The sequence below is a fragment of the Lissotriton helveticus genome, chromosome 2_1 (genome assembly GCF_964261635.1).
Source record: "Lissotriton helveticus chromosome 2_1, aLisHel1.1, whole genome shotgun sequence".
Taxonomy (NCBI): Eukaryota; Metazoa; Chordata; class Amphibia; order Caudata; family Salamandridae; genus Lissotriton; species Lissotriton helveticus.
This window is the reverse complement of record NC_136059.1, coordinates 303,177,955-303,198,993: the sequence shown is the minus strand read 5'-3', so window position 1 is coordinate 303,198,993 and position 21,039 is coordinate 303,177,955. Positions and strand designations below refer to the sequence as shown.

General features: G+C 41.9%; 1 protein-coding gene across 12 annotated transcripts in view; it reads right to left on the bottom strand.

The window, feature by feature from the left end:
- Positions 1–21,039, bottom strand: part of NEDD4L (NEDD4 like E3 ubiquitin protein ligase) — a 1,578,130-nt gene that overhangs the window by 1,133,756 nt on the left and 423,335 nt on the right. For all 12 annotated transcript variants that reach the window (XM_078674880.1, XM_078674887.1, XM_078674878.1 and 9 more), the window contains exon 2: positions 5,804–5,877. In XM_078674880.1, coding sequence (XP_078531006.1) covers positions 5,804–5,877 — 74 coding nt within the window. The remainder of the gene's footprint in view (positions 1–5,803; positions 5,878–21,039) is intronic.

Here is a 21,039-nt window from a genome sequence, read left to right as displayed (position 1 = left end):
GGCTGCCTCCGGGAGGTCAATTGCCGAATTCTCCGAGCTGCAGCGTCTTTAGCCTCCCGCAACTGCTCCCAGGGAAGCACCCGGTGTTCCGCTTTGATTTGCGGTGCTGGGGGCCTTTGTAGTGCTTCAGGATAGTTTACTTGGAGGGACAGCTACGGAGGAGCTCCAAGGTCTTCTGCCGCCTACATCGGCACCAAGCCACGCCCCTGCAAATGTGGACATTCATATTAGCAAATTCTTGTTTATGAAACAAATTGATCCATGTGACTTGACACAGAAGTGAAGTTTTATAACAAAGGTTTAAATTGAGGCCAAAATAGTTCCAATGAGAAACAGGAAGACCATTTCAAGACTGGATGTAGAGGAATAATTACAGAAAAGTTTGGAAAATAGATATTTATGAAAATATTTATAATAGAAGGAATAACCATGAAATGTATTAAACAAATATGGATAATACGTTTCGTAAATAGCAAAATTGAGCTGTGCATATGTCTTTTGAATCCAACATTTATGATGTTAAATTTAAAACCATTATCCTGTGATATTAAAGGCTGTGTAACAAACACAGACACAGATTTTTTTTTAAACACAGAAAACAATATAAGTAGCACAAAATATTTCTTATGAGATTGTTAGCAATTCACAGAAAGCAGTTAGTTTGCCTGCTAAAACATCTTCCCAAAGCCTTCAAAATGTAGCAGCTTGTCAGGTTTTTCATAATGATTTCAGACAACAAATCTCTACGGTGATGCTGCTACTGGACTATATGAAAGTATAGGACAAATACAATTTTTATTTTTTTTATTTTTATTTATTTAACTTTGTGACAGACATACAAAAGTTGTTGGCCGATGACATTAGCTGGTTACACTCATCATGGTACATCATACAGAGGCTGATAAAGCAAACACATTAAGAAGTTACATCTCTGTCCACATCCCTGCGCATTTCTAACTCCACCATTGGCGATACACATATTTCCCCCCTATAAACGTTCCATTTGCTCCATTTTCTGTCCCATTTCTTCGGGCACCCCGGGTTATAAAAACTTCTCTCAGCAATAATGCATCTATCCAGCTCTTTCAATCATACCGATGTGGAAGGCGGTGCCACTACGTCCCATCCCCTCACCAGTTCTCTTTTCACCAGCGTGTACCCCAGCGTGACTAGCTGTTGTTCAGTTTTAGTTAGGTCAGTATCTGCCCAGACATTTAGCAGGCCCAATCGCGACTTCAGGTCTACCGTCTTTCGCAGTGCAGACTGTATATGATTTGTGGCTCTCTCCCAGAAGCCCTGTATCCCCGGGCACTCCCACAGTGTGTGGTAGAAGGTAGCCGGCTGCTTGCAGCCCTTCAAACAAAGATTGTCTTGTCTTGCACCTATTTTTGCATGGGTTATCCCCGTCATATATGATCGGTGTAAAACCTGGAGTTGTATCAGTCTAAATCTAAGCATGATAGCCGCCTCCATGGGTGACATATAGGCCGATCGCCAATCCTTTTCGTCAAATCGGTCCTAGGTCTTTCTCCCACTGCTCCTTGAGCTTGCCAAAATTGTCAGGTAGATTATAGCTAAGTTTTTTGTATGTTAAGGATATGGCTATAGACTGCAGTGGCCCATCTAGCAGGCGGTCCTCCAGGGGCAACGAGTCCGGTATGCCCTCACAGCTCGGGAAAGCCGCCTGTTGGGCATGTCTTATTTGCAGGTATTTAAACACCTCCCCTAGAGCCATCTTATAAATCCTCTGGAGGACCTCAAATTGGAGTATCGCACCACTGAGATTCCCATCATATCCCATCTATCAAACCCTGGTTGATAGCACAGCATGCCCAGTTTCTGAGTGTACCACAATGGTGTTACCTTGGTGAGAATGTTAGCCCAGCCCATCAGTGAGTTTGGCAGACGCCAAATTTGTATTGTGTGCAGTGTTGGACCAATATATCTCTGTCTCCTGGTGCGGGAGTAAAGTTGCACCCAAATAGCATGAACGGTCCGTCTGGTACCCACCCATCTAGGGCGTAAGCCGGGTCGGTCGGCGGGAAGTAAATCCAATGATTCACAGCCACCAGTTGGGAGGCCCAGTAGTACAGCCAAAGGTCTGGCAACGCTATCACCTCGTCGTACCACCCTTAGTTTCTGAAATGCCACTCTAGGGGTCCTACCATCCCACAGCAATGTTCGTACCTCCCCCTCCACTGCCACAAAGTACGTGTCCGGGATTCGGTGCGGGAAATTCTGAAGAATATGTAGAAATCGCGGGAGCGCCAACATTTTAAAAAGAGCGGCACGGCCCACCAAAGATAGAGGCAGTGACCTCCAGTGTTTTACGTGCGCTCGCAGTCTGGCCAACGGGGTTGCCAAATTATGTATATAGAAAAGAGCAGGGTCCGGTGTAACAAAGACTCTTAGATATCTAAATCCTTCCACAGCAACTTCTAGTGGGCAGCATTTGGGGAGACGAGGAGTTTGTCCCTGTAGCACGAACAGCACAGACTTGCCCCCAGTGAATTGCATACCCTGAGTATTTCCCAAAGTTTGTAAAGATATTCAAAACGGCATGTATGGATTTGTAGGGAGAGGCAAGATACAGTAATATGTCGTCGGAATATAGGGATATTCTGTCCTCATATTCCGCCGTCCATCGCAGGCCACGTACCATCACATCTCGACTACGGATCCCAGGGGCTCCAGCATAAGGGAGAACAGCAGTGGGGACAGCGGACACCCCTGTCTGGTGCCCCTTATCAGCGTGAACGCCCGGGACGTATAATTATTAACTCTCACCTGCCCCTGTATATCAGTGTACAACAGTTTCACCCATCCTATAAATGTAGGGCCCAGTCCGACCCTAAGGAGGACCTTAAATAAATACGGCCACTCTATGGAATCAAATGCCATTGAGGCATCGAAGGACAATATAACTGCGTCTTCCGCCATAAATTCCCTGCGCGCCATCACGTTATGGAGTCGGCGTATGTTAAGAGACGTATTTCTTCCTGGCATAAAGCCAAACTGGTCTGGGTGTACCAAGGAGGAAATCACTGTCCCAAGTCGTGTGGTCACAACTTTCGCCAAGATCTTTGCTTCCACATTAATCAACGAGATAGGTCCGTACGAGCCACAGTGGTCCACTGGTTTCCCAGCCTTGTGGATAAGGACAATACTAGCTATACGTTGGTCTGCTGGCAGGTGCCCCCTCTCATAGCTTTCTTCGTACAAAGCCAGTAGGTGCTGGAACACCTGAGAGAACATGTCTTTGAGAAACTCAATGGGGGTACCATTCGATCGCATCGCTTTCCCAGACCTAATTTGACCAATGGCTTTCTGGATCTCTCCGTTTGTTAAGTCCTCATCTAGCGCTTCTCTATCTAGCTCCGAGAGGGTTGGCACGTCACCATCTATTAGTAGCTGATGTGAGTCTTCTGCTGTGTATGTAGTGGAAGGAGAATATATTATTTCGAGGTGATCTGCAAATGCCTCTGCAATATCTTTGGGATGATTGAGGACCTCCCCGCTAGGCAACGTCAGTCGAGGCACCCACTGTGTGCCTTGTTCCCGCCTTTCCAACCATGCCAGGGTTTTACTGGCTCGGTCCCCCAGTTCGTACAGCCTATGTTGGGTGGCACAATACTTAGCCATCATGTGTTTGCGTGTCTTAAGTCTGTATTCATCCTGTTTCAGGGTCAATCTATGCTGTGTACTGCTTGAGGGACAGTTTGCATGTTCTGCCTCTAGCCCCCGGAGCTCCTCTTCCAACTGAGCCAATATTTTGCGTTGTTTCGCAATATACCTTGTTTTCAATGACAGGGCAGGCCCCTCAAAACCACCTTATATGCCTCCCATATAGTTTGTGCTGAGTCCACCGAGCCCAGGTTGTCTGTAAAATAATTCCCTGTTTGTACACATACTTCTTCCTTTATGTCACGTATTTTCAACAGCCATGGGTTAATAACTACGCGCCTGTCGCTCCCCGTGAGTAAATTTGATCCCAATGGGGGAATGGTCCGAGATACCTCTAGGTAACGTCTGAGGGCGTCTAAAACTACCTATCGAGGCTGTGTACGCTAGGAAGTAGTCAATACGGGAAAGACTGCCGGGCACCCTAGAGAATTATGTATATTGGGAATCTGCCATTTGTATTTCCCGCCCTACATCTGAGAGCCCCATTGCCGTGGTGAATTCTGCCATAAGGTCATTCGGTCTAGCCCCTTGCCTTTGTGTGCGTCTGTCTATCGTATCATCCATAGTCATATTATAGTCCCAGGACGAATACAATTTAAATGCTACTGAATGGTACATCATTCTTTCTTTGACCTAGATTGCCCTTCCATCAGAGATACATTCCCTTCCACTGTACAATGCTATTATGGTCAATTGTACATCAACGGCAAACTGATGATATAAAAAAAAAAGTATTACAAAAAAGTAGAGCCAAGTGATAAACTTTGTCTTCAGGACTTCACTGTGACATTTCCTTGCAGCTAATCCTACTGGTTTCTTTCAGTTATTGCCAAGTGGGCTACTATAGTTAACAGAGCTCTTAACCGCATGCGCGCTGCGTTTTAAAAAAACCCGCGTTACGTGACGAGCTCAGCTCGTCATCCGCGTAGCGCAGGTTACGCCCATGACGAGCTGAGCTCGTCATCCGCCCCGAATGGGTTAAGTTAGCGAGGTCAGTTTATTAATCATGTTGCAGTTAACTAACACATTACATGATAAAAGTAGTATATTAAAAACAAAAGCAAAGAAAGCGATTAAAGCAGAAAATAAGGGATAAAAACAAAAATAAATAGGCCATTCGTCAAGTCAAAATTAATTTTGCAAATAATGTTTGATCACATCTCTTCTAGGATGTACAAAATTTCCAAGAGCACTGAAGAGACTAGGGTCAACTAATTATGCCTTCAAGTGAACACCAGTTTCCGTTGTGCCTTTGCAATGAAAGTTCTGTAGTAGCACAACAACACAAGCTTAGAAGATCAATTCTTGAAGAGTGAAACAAGGCTTAGGAATACCCAGAGGTAGCAGCTGCAGTGCTGAAACACTGATGATGTGATGTCAACTAGTTAAAGTGCCTGTAAAAAGCACCACGGCCTGCATCACATGCTGTGGATCTTAGTTCAGTTGCAAAATCCATTCTAATGCAGGCTGACTATTTAATGTACACTCAAGTGAATTCAGGATGTTCAGTGGTCACTCTGCCGTCTGATTGTTCATGCGAGTAGCCATTGTCTGCCATTAGGTTGCTGCAGAGATTATCCGAATTGGAGCAGTGCCACGCAGTTGGAATGCCAAGTGCTTGAAGGATACAAAGCATGCAACAAGGCGTCCGCCCAATGTATGTGCTTTTGCACATGCTCCGAAAAAATTACTACTTTAATTTCTGATATTAGGCATATTACAATTAAAGAGAAAAACCTGTTAACGCACCTCAACATGGTAGATTGATAAGACTACCAATCTAAAAGCTTCAACATAAGGCAAATTCAATGCTCAATTCCAGGCAGCAGCAAATAATGCACTAACAGAAAATTGGGAGAGATTGACATATTCAGAAAACCTTTACGGTCACTAGGTTATAAAACATTATGACTTACTCAATGAAACACAAGAAATATTTGTGAAAACCTGACACCCTTTAATGATACATTTCCTAGAGCAGAACAAAAAATGGTATTGCCTAATGCCCTTGAGATATCCAGTTCTGCTGGCAAGATTACACTAGACTTCTAAGTGTGTTATATTTGATTTGCTTTGACTGTACAATAAAAACAATTCATGACAAAAGCGTATCACCTACCTTGCCCCAAACACATCTTTCTTTGCAAGATCAATTCCTGAAACAACCTTCACTCTGAGGATACGCGATTCATCCTAAAAAACATAAAAGTAAACTAAGTTAAAGCATCTACAATAAAATTTGTTGATATGATATCACTTTTAACACAACATAAAAATGAACAAGGACCAGTGACGAAAAGTGGTCAAAAGACAGTGTATGCCTGTATGCAATAACCAGCGTGCATCACACACTATAGTGGTACCCTTCACACATCTTAATGGTGTGCATCATATGGACGCCCAAGTTTATTTTATGTTGTCCCTACATTGAGTCTTATGTTTCCTCCTGCTGAAACCTTTTGATTCTTTTAAAGTATATGCTGCAAATTTCCAATTTCTATTTAAGATCAAAAGCATAAGCAACCAAAACCATGCTTGTTATGAAGAATGTTTTACATTTCTCCTCATGAGCAGGATATGCATCCAAACATTATTGTATTTTTTATTACTGCCGGGAGAAGCAAGAACTTGTTCTTATTAACAAGAACTCATATTTAACCATCCCACACAAAATGGGTGACAATAGGTCACAAAGTGGCCATGTAAACTGTATATTTATCCACATGCAAGAAAACACTAGAAGATTTGCAAGAACTCGTTTTGAATCGGTCTGATACTTCTTACTCGCCATGCCAAAATATGAACTCACACAATGAGATTAAATGATATACACCTAATACTCTTAGCAGATAAAGATAAGTTTCAATCATAAAACAAACGTTGAATGCAGTTGCAACCTAATACTTCATTACTATATACTTGTTGTTAGTTATACAGGCGCAATAGAGACAAAGGTTCACAATTCAATTTATCAACTCTATTTATTTGCTATATCCAGTGACCCCCCTAGTTGTTTGTAGAACTGCATACACTAGCCCCAATATCTTAAGACAAGTATTAATCAGTTGTTGTAGATCAGGAAATAGCATTGAGTAAGTACAAAACCTCTATGCATACCAATGGCAAATGCATCCATTAGAGGTTTAATAACAGGGTATGAGATGGGGTGCAAACACTAAGAAATTGATATTTGTTTTGTCTCCTTTCACTGCACAAAAACCATATAGACTGCAGTTTACAATTCTCTTGCTTGAATGGATAGCTTAGAAGAGCAAATGGAATGCAAAAGTTGTGGCTTTGCACAGGATTAGACAGGTCACCAGTCTAAGAAAGATGACCGCTGCCACTGCTTGATTGCCACATTAAACATATAAGGGAATACCCAATCTGGCACCCAGAGCTATAGTCCAGTTCAAAAGGAGATGTGATCAGATTGATTCAAGTTGTACAGAATATGGTGTTAGCGATCTATGGCACCATTTTTCAGAACCCTTTGTTCGTCCTCACTGCACTGAACTTCAGCATACATATGTATTGTATGCACACCTCTGCGTACAATAACCTCTGTATAGAGGATTTCCCATGCCTCTGTAATTTATAGAGGTAGAGATAAGGACACACAACATTGGTGTATGTGAAACTATCGTGAGAGTTTTGAACACTTTCTGGAGGAGTCCTTTGAAATGACCACATTAAAGTCTATAGTGTTATCCCTTGATTGTTATAGTAACGCTATATAAACTAAATGTAGTAGTGCAATTTACAAATAAATTAAGTCAAGCTTTTTCTAAAGAAGATACAGAAGAGACTAGAAAGTGAAACGTCTTGTGTCTTCACAAACAAACATTCACGTTCATATTTTTCTTCACCACATAAGTTCGTTAATACGATTTGTTGATTTCAAAAGTCCTAACAGAGCAAAGGAGCAGTTTTTAGTATTTTTTTTCTATCAACATTTTCACTTTAAACAGTACCCATCTCCATTCAAATTAGTGAATGGGTCACCCTATTACATTAGAATGACAATGCAAATTCACGAGGACTACAGAAAATTTACAAATAACTATGTCCCAGCACAAGTAAGCAATAGCTCAAAGCAGTTCTTAACATCGAATTTCACAGCAAACGTTTCTCTCAACTTGGAGCCACTGTTTCAACAACATTAGACTAAAATTAAATACTATATGCCCGAATCAATGTAGTTCACATTTTCACATCAGAAACAGGCAGAGATATGAGAAAACATAACACTGAAACTAAGTGTCCTTGGTTTGCTGCCATTGAAGTTCAATGTCCATTTTAAACACTGGCTTTATACATTTCGTTGGTTCGGTTCTGAGCATCTTCAAATTATTTATAGAGAAGGCCTATAGTTTCACATGAGGCAGGGAATGTCCACATAAAAGTTCCAGAAAACTAGGAATTGCGTAGTGAAGAAGCTGATCGTTTAGTAAAGCACTACTTAGTCTATCAACTTCAATGTAGAGTTAGTCAAAAGCTGCACTTTAAAAATATATGACAATATCTCTGTAGCTGCAAAGCCAGGCACTCCTATTTGTTGCACAACTCGCCACCATGCTGAGGAAGGTAACAGATGTAAAGCAGTGCCCCAGAGAGGACCTGTACAACAACAGCTTTAGGGGGAGCTGTCTTATTCTGGTTGAGAGCGCTATTGCTGAACCATTGCTGGTTTCAGCCAGAAACACTGGGTGTCAAGCAATAAGATGACACATATGTAATTCATTATTCATAGAGTTAGATATTTTTCAAATTTTCCCTAATTTCTTTGACGAGTCAAAGAGTATTTACATTTTTTGGGGGGAAACACTTAAATGTATTGCCAAACACTTGGCGAAACAATGTGCACGCAATACAGCAGCAAATTGTTTAGCGGGTTATCTTATTTCAATGGTAGGCCAATAACGGTGTCCACAGAAGGATGACCAGCATTATAATAAATTATGGAGGCTTGTCATACATTTTAAATATTCTTGGTCGATAAACTCTCATAACACTACAAACATAGTATTGCGATAACTAGATTGCCAACTCCGTTAGTTAGGATTGCAAATTATCTCACAAGCATGCAACGTGTCTCAAAGACACATTTTACCCATTATAGCATTGTTTAAAACAAATGTTTTTTATTGTTTTCAATATCAACAGTCAATGTATTGTAAATATAATAGGTTGCATCACCCAGTCAAGCATCGTGTACCGATTTCATTGGTAAAGTTATATTTAAACAACATCATTCTTATCACAACTTCTTAGTTTTTCGAAGCACGAGTGTCACCAGGCCAGTTCACCCCTCCCCCAGATTAATTCCTAACAGAGATTTTTTTAACTTTATTTATAGTTGCTCTCTTTCACCTCACTCTAGCTGGTTAAAGGTGCTCTCTAAATCACTGGTTTTGTGTGGTTCAGCCCAGGTTTTAAAGTAGCTGAAAAATCAAAAATTACAAAGTTTAGCTGTAAAAGGCGTAAATGCTTGACTTTGTGAAGGCAGCCCCAGAGTGTCCACTGTTGACCCCCAAACAATGTATGGTAAATAATAAGTGCAAATCAAAAATTATTGCTTAAATAACAAATATAATAAAACTACCAAGTTACAATAAAGTTGTCGATCACCAATTCATCAACATAAGGGCGCTATACACTTTTTCATAACAACCTAACTTGTTAGAAGTACTTGTCAAACAAGAGTCTCTTCCAGAAAGCTTTCGGATTCATGAAATAAGAAGAATGCCAAAATAATCTTGTTAAGTAAAAGAAATGCATTAACTCATTTCTTTCAAAGGCACTACACTTCAACTGTAATCAAAAATCTAATGAAACTTTGGATTCTCTATTATTTTTTTAAACTGGCACATAATTTCAAGATATTTCCTATGCCAGTGCATTCAATTACTCCCTTGCATACCACCTGTTGAGATAAAAAACACCAATTGGTTTGCAAGTTGGAACGCAAACATAAGAAAGAAGCTAAGTGGAACTAACGTTAAATTCTATGCAAACAGTCTACAGTAGTGTAGAAACGTAGTGCGAATAGGGATATTCAAGGTTCAATGTCAGTTTTACCCTAACTGTGGATATTACCAGTAGGTCAGAATTAATGGATCGCTTTTAGATAAAAAAGTATCTACTCCAAATACCCCATTAAACAAACATTTTTGAATGCCTCAAGACATGCTCAAGGCAGTTACCAGTTTGCCATTATGGGCATTCCATTTTATCCACGTGAAAATCACAGAAAGATGTGTACTTTACCTACCTACAAAGTAGGCCTTTGAATAGCCCGTCTGAAGCGTTTTTTCTCCTAGTCTGGAATGTACCACTATTTTATTTAAGGTTTTTCACATAATTAAATAGCTCTGCACTAAACACATTACAAAAGAGTCCAATGAAAGTCGGTACTTCTGCTGGAAACAGTAACATAGTCTTGTAAGCATACATTAGTGATATAGAGTAAAACTACTGCCTTCGGAGGAGACCAAAATCCGATTGTTATGAATTAGGTAATAAGATAGCAAACATATTTAACAAGCAAGCGTTAAACCTTGCTTTAGGCGAATTTCAATTTATATTTTATCAGACTACCAACGTGTCTTCTCTCACTACAGACAGTGTAATTCACATCATGAGCAAAGAAAAATAAATGTCAAGTCCAGATGAATTCATATTTCCAATAGATTTCGTATTTCAAAAGTAGCACGTACTGAAGTTTAACCCATGCGTTTCAGAGTTGCAATTAATCATCACAACCCTTCTTATGGATGGCATTTACAAAAATAGATACGGTCATGTATACGTATATTTTGACATTTTCAGTACTGGTGGTATAAAAATTATGATCAGGTGTAGATGCCAAGCTCAGCCCTGCCAAGTATCACGCATCAGGCGTGATACTAACGCATTTCAGTGTGGTGGTCCGCATCACCGCACTGAAATGCAAAGTCACGCATAAAGGGACCTGTGCCTATCAAGCGCTGCTATTATAAAGAAGTAGTGACAATGGCATAAGCAGGCAGCCCCTGCTGCATGGGAGACTTCTTGGGGGCTCGGTTCTGAGTTCACCGCTTACTACAATGTAACAGTCTGTAGTGAATCGCCACGCGCTAGCGCGCCATACTTTCACTTTCGTGAGTTAATGGGCAGGCAGCAGATGAACACAGAAATGGCTCCAGGCAGGCTGGTCTTGGTGAGGTCAAAGCCGGCACGGTAATGAATCCCGTGGCCGCTGCAACATGCGCGCCCGACCCAGTCTGTCTCACCACGCCCCCCCGGAGGGCGGCAGAGTGAGTCACTTCGAACATCCGGGCAGACTGCGGCGGCCCCAGAGCACCAGGCCTGTGCAGCTGAGCCGGCCGGCCCGAGCGAGCCTGAGTGATTCGGGCGGCCGGTCACAACAGGGAGAGGCGAGCTAGGCGGACGAAATCGCCTGAAATGCAGCAGCTCTCGTGTAAGTGTGCAGTTCCTAGCCCTGAAGTTAGAGAGGGGCGTAAATAGAGTACTCGCTGGCAATAAATGTCAAAATGATCTGTGCCCCCGGCTTTGCATTCCGACCTCCTGCGAGTTCGAGGCAAATACGCGCCACACTTCGCACTCGCAGCCACACACAAACTTGCACATAGTCCGTGAAACTTGAGCACGCACACACAACATGGACGGCATGACACCTTTCATTGTGCAGTTCACAACACACGATCTTCCATATAATTGCCCACTCGCTCGACTCGGCTGCCATGCCCCAAATGTCCGTCGTGCATGCTGCAGTCTGCTTCAATTAGTTTTCCCTTCGCTGTGGGCCAGCCAACAAACTCTAATTGTACTTTACTTTAGTCATGCTAGGCAATTAAATCCGTCGATCAGGGGAGGCGGGTTAGTGTCTCTTGAAGGTGGTGCCCGTGTTTGTGAGGCTTTGGTGGCTGGACGGATACGTGTCGTACACAAATGTCTAACTAAAACTGGAGTTGAAGCACATCAAAAATACTTGGTTATTGGAGCATGTGGATGGAACGTGGAGCAGAACTTTCATTCTATATATTAACTAATTCATGCTAGGCGGCCTCAAGTTGAACCGGCCATTCCTTGAATAACTTCAAAACACCTATGTAAGTGTAGAGAGAGACTTATTAGTAAAATTATACCACTACAGTGCTCTAGCTGCTGGCTATGCCTGAGACTTCTCTGTAGCTCAACCTGAGGCCTAATGCATTTCTGGTGCTTTGCAGCAGTTTTACAATTTTCTTATTGTTCTAATTTAATTCATTATATGTTTCCCTCGTCGTCATTGCTGGATTTTGCAAGGGCAAAGGTGTCACTCCTAGTTATTGAAATGTCACTCATAATTCCACTGACATTCTGAAAATGTCACACACAGCCATCTGAAACCTTGGCAGCTATGCAAGCTCTTTATTTGTTTGGTGAAGAATCGCAGTTTGCCAAGTAAATTGTAAATTGTGTGTGTCTTGTAAAGCGCACTGCTACCCGCACCGCAGGCCTCGTAGCGCTATAGACCGCTGGGGAACCCGTCCTGGCTTTCCCTGTGAGATAGTCCCTCCTGGGAGTCTCCAAGGTGAAACCAGGCATCCCCGGCGTTTGTGAGGGGCCGTTGTGGAGATCAGGCAAGCTTAATGCCCAGAGTTGCCGAGTGTGATCCTTGGTTAGAGTAGGCACCGAGGCGAAAATTATCGAGTCCGCTGATCCTGGTCCAAGACCCTGCCGCGTCGGGAATCGAACCCTGGTTCCAGACCGTTCTCTGCTCTCGGGTCTGCCGCCTCTAACCAGTGAGCCACACCACACCACACACCACAGTGAAGGGGAGGTATATTTTCCTTCCATTAACCTAGGGACAAGGTGAGAGTGGGTAGCTTCGCCTGTCACTGGGCAAGACTGGAGATTTAAAGATTTATCATCCTCTCTCTCTCCCTCTCTCTCTCAGAGAGGAAGGTTCATATTAAAGCACCTCTCTAATCAGTTTAACATCTGGAGATATAAAAAAATAACCAGGAGATTTAATGCTGTTAAAGAAATATAGACCCTCTCCCGGGGAAGGTGGATGATAGAGGCAAGGTGGTGGAGGATCGAGAGCTGCATAAAGTACAAAGTGCATGTAGGGATGAGGTATGGAGGCACACACAGGATCCAGGACTATTTAAGCATACAAGGACTGTGACAGGTGGGTGCATATAGTGGATTCAGAGGTGACTGTGGGCAAAAAAGAGCCAAGAGGGTGGAAGGGCACACAGAAAGGCAGCACACAAGGGTTGTAGGGCAGAATGGGCAAAGACATGACCTGAAGAGAGCAGGAGGCACACAGAAGGTTTTAGGAGGGTCAGAGGCAAATAGTCAAGCAGAGGCATGAGGTAGGGGAGCACAGAGCATGGCTAATGGGGTCTGGGGCAAACAGAAGAGCTTTTGAGGTGATGGGTGGCACAGAGAGAGGCAGAAGGGATACAAAAGCATACAGAGGTGTAGCCCTCCATGGGAGGGAAGAATATAGGAATTGGAGGCCGCATACTGAGAAAGTTAAGGCATAACTAGGAGCTGCAGAGGTGCAATACAGAGTTGGTGCATGGGGGAAAGGTGGCATACGGAGAGGCTGCAGAGCTGGAGTATTGCTTTCTAATTCTCTCCTGTGGTTCTTATACCACTATTTTAGTATATGGTTTGTGAGGCCCCTAGGGCATAACGTATACTGTGCAACTTATCGTATGCTAATTGAGTAACTTGTATTGTACTTTTACCTGTGACCTCATAAAGAGTGCAGAGGGGTTGTGTTTACAATAAATACATATACATTTGATATATACCTTGTGTGGTGTCCTTTCATTTGGTACTCAAGGGATTATAATTGGTAAAACAAATTGCTTAATACACTCTCTGAAGTCTTAGCCTGATGACTGCTGGTCCATGCTACCACTAGGATAGCTTTCTATAGGGTTGACTTTACAACCACCATCCATAAGGGTCGTTTAGATTGGTGCAAGGTGCCCACTAGAACTGGGGGACATCATATGCCAGGCTAACTTTTCACACCTGGGCATAATCCTAGACTGTAACTTGAACATGTGGGACCACATCAACTCTATGGCTAAAGCAGCTAGATTCCACTTGAGCTACCTTTGGAAGCTGAAACTTTTCATTGAGGCTCCAGACCTAAAAATGGCAGTTCAAGCTCTAGTCATCTCCAGACTGGAATATGGTTGCTCCACCCTCACTGGTCTACCCAAGATCTCCCTAGCACCCTTAAAAGCTTGCCTCAACAAAGCCGCAAGACTACTCACTGGCACTAGGAAATTCAACCACATCTCTCCACATATTGAAAGTACGGAACTGGCTCCCCCTAGAGGCCAGAATTCAGCTGAAATTGGCATGCATCACACACAAGGCTCTTTACTCAAACTCCCTTGCGTATCTGGCACAAAAAACTAGTGGTATCTGGAGGAAGCATGAACTCCTGGTCCGCCAGTGATCTCGTACTCCAACCCGCCTTTTTTCAGAAAAAAAGAACCTATAATAGGGCATTTACCGTGGCAGCACATAGAATTTGGAACTCTTTCCCACCCGCCATCCGAAGAATCCCTTCTCTAGCACACTTCAAGAAAGAGACCAAAACCTTCCTCATGGGTAAATTCCTTGCCTAATGCCTGACCACAAATCTGATGTTTCTAAGACTATCGTTTTTCACAGATCACAACCCTCCCCGCAGAGAATTTACGGGGCCTTTAATTTTTTACTGAATCTAATTATGACTGCAATCTTACCTTTGTATCCCCAATATCCCCTATTTTCCCACACCCCTGCCCCTCCCCATCCCTTCGTAAAGTTTCTGTATTTTTCTGCACATTGACTTTGTTTGTACACTGTGATATCTCCTGTAAAGAGCTTTTATACCCTCACGGGTCAAGTTCGCGCTCTATAAAACGCTAAAATAAAATAAAATGGGTGATAGAGGCACACATAGGGGCTAGAGATAGGTGTGGGAACAAAGCAAATTCCCTGGTGGCAAGGAACAAAGAGGGAGAATAGGGCAAGGAGCACACCCATATCACGCAAACACATAAAATGCACCAATCATCATAGGTCCACACGACCAACATCATCAGCCAACACACCCACAATCTTGCATTTATATTACCAACGTACAACCAAAACAACCATTATTCAACACATCCACGCAATCAACATTACACGTCAATACATGGGCCATACTATGCAGAAAACCAATATAATACTTTCCCCACCCCAATCCCCAATACACACAATCAGTAATATAACACAGTCACTATTATACAAGAACACAGCCACGACCATACTTTCACACAACTAGCATCATTATGCATACTGTATATTATTACATGGAACTGCTGAATCTCACCTCCATCACTTGCACACCCCAGCCTCTGTACTGAAAGTGCTAGATATTCAGATAGTATGCTTACTTCCTGAAATCCTACTATACTTATACATCCTATTTATCTGACATAAACCCACTGTCAGCTCATCACATTTTATAATCATCTGCTAACTTCTAAAGTGCTCTGCAGTCTGGATGGGTCCTGGTTGTGCTATACAAAACTACAAGTAATAATCATAAAGAAGTATGATATAACCAACACACTCGCCCCCATACATTCATACAGCCCACATAAAAAAATACAAAACAAAAATAAATAAAATACTAAGGTAACAAAAGGTGAATGGGGCCAGGAATTACTAATTTGTTACCAGTGGCTTCATAATAAATATTAAAATCTCATGAAATACTTAAGTTAAGGAGCTAGCTTCATCTTATGTTTCAGCTCTACCATCACCATTTTAAATTAACCTGAAATCCCACAGAGTATATATTGTTTGCAACATAATACGTTTTCAAACAAAAAGTAACACTATACAATTTAAACCATCAATTACTACATTGTATGATAACATCCACCATCACATAACTGCACAATCAACACCATCTGTCAATAAACCCTTATGCAACAACATACATAACATCATACAGACTTTTCAACAACATACACTACCGCACATGCACAATTATATAATTACAATTATATAATTACATCCATCAACATATGTTCACATACACCCTATCACACAACCATGTTCATATGCCAACACCCACCACCATACATCAATGCACACACCAGCCTATATCCCCTGGATACGCTTCATCATACACCAACACACCTCCATTCATATATCTAAACACCTACCATAGTGCATGCTCACAACTACCAAAAAACATATACAAACTCGCCAGCATATGCAATATCACTGAATTTCAAGAGCCTACATAGCCATCGGTTACCATTGGACAGCAATATCACTCTACAATTAAAAATATATTTCTCAAACATCTCCTTTCAAGCTCTTCAAGTAAAAAAAGGGATTGGAGTAGGGGCAAGAGTTGAAGGTACCACCTAATGAATTTACTACATTTTAGTTTTTATGCTGAAGACACACTTAACATACTGGCCAACCTTAACTCCTTCTCAACTAGTTAGCATGTTCTTGTTTGAATCTGGCCCAGTGTGGTCTGAAAGAGGATTATTGTGGCACTGGAATAATAATTACAACTTAAAAAGGTCCCAGCATTAAATACGCCCAAACTGGTAAAAGCTTATGTAAGAGCTAACAGTTGGAGTAGTAGTCCTGCATCTAGTATTGGAAGAACTTATTACACAGGGATCAACAGCCAATATGATATGATTTGAAAGTTCACTATGGTAATCTCTGGAGCTGATAGAGGTCTGTGAGTATTTGATAATAAAGATTATGGATGGGTTCAGTGCACAAGGGTAAATGTTTTAAAGCCTCATAAAAACCTTAAGAGACTTACTGAAGAAAATATAAACTTCCAATAGCATTTTGTCGTGAAATAAGACCACAGCAGATTGAGCCAAACACCAAATGCTGCACCGAAATTTAGCAAAAGATACATTTTGCTACCTCAGCTATAAGGTAAACCTTCCTCGGCTACATCCCCATTGTGTCAGATGGGCTTTTGGGATCAAGGCCTTTATTATGTTGAAATCTGTTCTTCGGGTGTAAACAAAGTAAGATATAACTCAGTTACATCCATACACAAGATCTACCAAATCTCTTCCCTTTCAACCACTATTTTCCAAACATTGCACAAGGCAAATACTAGGACCTTATGTAGGTAAAGTTTCAGATGGTCATAATGAGCCCAAGGGGAAGACAGTGGAATGAGACAGGAGAGACAGTGTGACTAATAACATGGATAACAGGGAAAACATTAGGAATTCAAGAATTCACAATTTTCCCTCTCCAGAGGATGTGTCATTTTAACCTCCTCTCGATTTTCTGCAGTGTCCAAAACCACCATCTCATTCCCACCAGATATACTGCCGTTTTGTCTAGTTTGAGTGCAACATGTATGCCTGGTGCACCATGTGTTGGTCCTCCTCTTCTTGAAATTCCAAAAGATGCCTGAGCACGTTCCACTCACTACAGATCGCAATTCCACCTAATCCTTTGAGGTAACCCTTAACCTCAGATTTTCAATGCTTCCAACCTCAAATCCAGTTTCAGAATATTTCCAATTGTGAAGCTGTTTATTTTTAGCTGTTATTTTTTTTTTAAATCTTTAGGCCCAGACTCAGTCTAATGTATCAGACACTCCAGTAACTACAGTATATTGGGGCCTGAGCTCGTCCGTGCCTGTTCCAAAAATAAAGTAGGTTATTCAGACATTCATTTTTTTTTCTTTTCAACCTTTGCCATTGCTTCAATACTATAGATTTCCGTTCAAGGTGCACATGCAGATTGTGTATAGAGTACATCAGCATTTGTTCTTCCTTTGTCGAACCAGAGATCTACAAGACTACTTCCCCTTTTTAGGTCCCGCCTGAGTCAGCGCATGCGCTGCTCTCCGAGACATTTAGTGTGTGAGCTGTAAAAAGCAGACCACAGCTTTTTGGCTGGCATAGAGCTTGCGGTTATGCGCACAATGACGAGCAGAGTCGCCATCTGGCTTTCCTCTCGTCATGGTGCACGCACATTGCACACCACTCGCCAGCCTGCTTTCACTTTTGCCGTCGCGCGCACGCTTCTCTTCCTTCATCATTGCCTTTTTTTATGTCCCTTATTGCATAAACAATCCGTATTTTCTCGCCCCTTCATCCTCCAGTCTTCATTCATCCTCTCCGTTTCATGTCACTTTATTTCTCTTCTCCCGTGCGCTCATGTTCCCCAGCACTTTGACAGACTGTCACTTGCCATGCATTTTTTCTTCTCCTGTGCATGGGCTCTCGGGACATGACACAATGTGTATTCATTCCAGAGGCACACACAAGCCTTCGAAACGTGGCACTTTTAATTTAATTGGAACACCGGCACATCTCAGAAACAAGCAGGTACACAAGCAACTGCTCTGATACTGCCTGCACCTCTAATCTTCCATTTCAGGCACTGTGCCAGATAGCACTTAGTGTGACCTATTCACTCTAGAACTTTTCACCTACAAATCATTAGCCTCAATATCTCGACAGGGGCAAAATAAGACTACAACACCCAGAAAGCACTGGTCCAGGGCTAAACATAGTTGACTTAATGAGCTAGAGAGGTGCTACGGCCATAGCAGTGCATGATCTGATCTTGTGTAATACCTGTACAGGTTTTTTTTCTAGCAGCAAAAGTATCCAGATCATGTTTAGCGCCTCTCGCTTCCTTTTATACTAACTACACTGGCACAGTCGGCGTTGGTTTTGCCTCTGCATGAATCCAGGGCTTTGTGTTTGTTGGGTGTCTGCTCGGTGCACAGTGTATTTATCACAAGAAAGGGCTGGGAGGCGGCCAGATCTCACGGCCGAGTCCTAAAAGCCATTTATGAGTATGTATCCCGGCAAACGCGTGCTTGTCGCCAGCGCCGAGACAGAAAAAGTTCACATGTGACAGGGAATAATAAACAGAAGTGAGTTTTCAGATTTGATAGAAAAAGTCATTGTTACTGGTTTGAAATAAAACCTTTGGTTAGCAGAGGTAATAGCAGCTTACAACCCCACCTGCTTTGGCTACCCCAGTAAAAGACTTCCCTGTGGACGGCTTCCTAGAGCCCCCTCTTACAGTCCACCTCGGACACAGTTCAGTGCTAGCTTCTGCGAACGATCCCAGTACGAATCAGGGTGGACAGATGAGTGAACACTTTGAACGCAAAGGCCATGTTCTGAATTGTAGTGAATCACTTGTTTGTTACTCCTGGTTTGCAGAAGGGGTACAATTAGGAACAGCATGTCGGTGCACCAATCTTGGAATTATGTTTGATGAAAGATTAACCTGCAAAGCTCACTCACTGATTAGAAGGGTTGCACTAAGAGGATTTGTAATGAGCCTCTCATGCAAACACTCCATATGGTAGGACCTCTGTGTTTACTATGCCGAAGGTCTACGAAGCTGGGGTTAAGCCTGTTTTACTGAATTGCGGCTTCGCTTTTGCCAACACATCCTCAACAGCAACAGTCATATCATTACAATATGTCCAAGCCTCTGGCTTTTGAGAAAGTGTTCTTGAAAGGATACAACATTTGTGTGTGAACTGATGCTCTGGAATTAGGTTTGGAACGTCCCTTTGTTAGAGTTTTAACATTTATCTCTGAAGCAGTTAAATGCTTGACAATTATAAAAACTAGCAAGATGTTACCTAGTAACTCGGGCGATTAACTTTTATTTTAGGTTGTGTATGTATAGCTACAGCATTCATAGATTATGGTGTAGTAAGTTTGTGTATGGTGTATTTACATAATGCATTAAACACATATTAATTGAATGATTTCTTTGTTACTTGATATATTTTTTGTGTTTTATCTACATGCACGTATGCTCATTTATTATGATTTATTCCTCCACTTGGGTATTTTTGTATTGCATTATTCCTGTATGCTAATAGCTACACAAGCTTGAAAGTTCAACTCGATATGGCTACTGTAATGAACTGTAGGTAGATTGGCTCTATTAACTTCGAAGATACACTCTTTTTCTTTGAAACATACAGGGTCTAATTCACAAAAAATAATTGCTTAATAAGTCAAGGTATGAGCCTAACGATTGTTAATTGTTATTTTATTTAGCACTCACAAAAAATCCAAAGTATGTGTACAGCTACTACTATGACCATTTTACATGTCTGTACAGATCCCTAACTGTAAACTGAATTATTTTCACCTGGCAGTGAATATTTTAGTTTATGGTTTAAATGCAATAACTTGTTTTCTGTTTTTCCTCCATTTGGAACAAGCAATGGCATAGCCAATAGGTCTTGCATTTGGGACCTTATAAGCGTTTAGCCATGCAATAGTAGGTGTTGTTGCACCAAGGATATTCTGCTGCATAACTAAATACTTATAAGGTCCCAAAAGCGAGACCTATTGGCTATGACAATGCTTGTTAATTATGTAACTTGCAGTGCGAACTACCACACAGTCCGAACAACACATCTTTCGTCATTCTTTTGACTGCCATCACGCTCGGATCCACACAGGTCAAGGGCAGGGCTTGGCTCTAGAAGTGGTGGTCATTAAACCACCCTTGTAGGAAAGAGACTAGGTGAATATTTAATCTCTTTGAATAGCCTTACCGTAGGTGCCTGCTAACAGCACGCTACCAGGTTTCACAATGGAGATGATGTCCGGAATCCCAACCAGGCAGGGATAGTCCCCAGCAAGCAGGTAAGGAGTCTTCCATGATGGGACCATCACTGTCTTGTCAGGCATACTTTTCCACTCACAGACGCAGTGTCCAGCAGCTCAATGTTTCACCCACAGTTTCTGCAGCCTTTACCCTTCTCCGGTGTTCCTCCAAGAAACACATTTCTGTTTGCAAAGCTCAACCACGGTCCGAGGCAATGAAGGCAGGATGACTAATTGTGTCATAGCTTTCTATTTTTTTTCCATCAAAAAGGTCCTAAGGTTCTTTTTTACGTTACCAGTTTAAACAATTCGATACTTAGTCATTTTCTTTCTTGCTATACAACATAATACGCAAATCCAACAGTTTAAGCAAGGAAAATGTAATCGTAAATAATATCAAGTTGAATGTACAGTCTTGTCTAGAAGATATCGTCCTTAATCACTGCAGCAATTTTCCGAATACGACAATAGATTGATCTCAAAGCAGCCATAAAGCACAGGCTTTAACAGAAGAAATTAAAACTGCCAGAAGAGCTCTTACTTTTTCTCAGTATTTATAGCATCATCTCAAAAGTATTGTACACCAAATGGTTATTAAAAATGTTAGCTGATGGTATCACAGTGCCTTTACAAATCATACTGAATTAGCTAACTAGACTCTATCCAAGTTTCTCAGCTATAAATGACGTTAAGT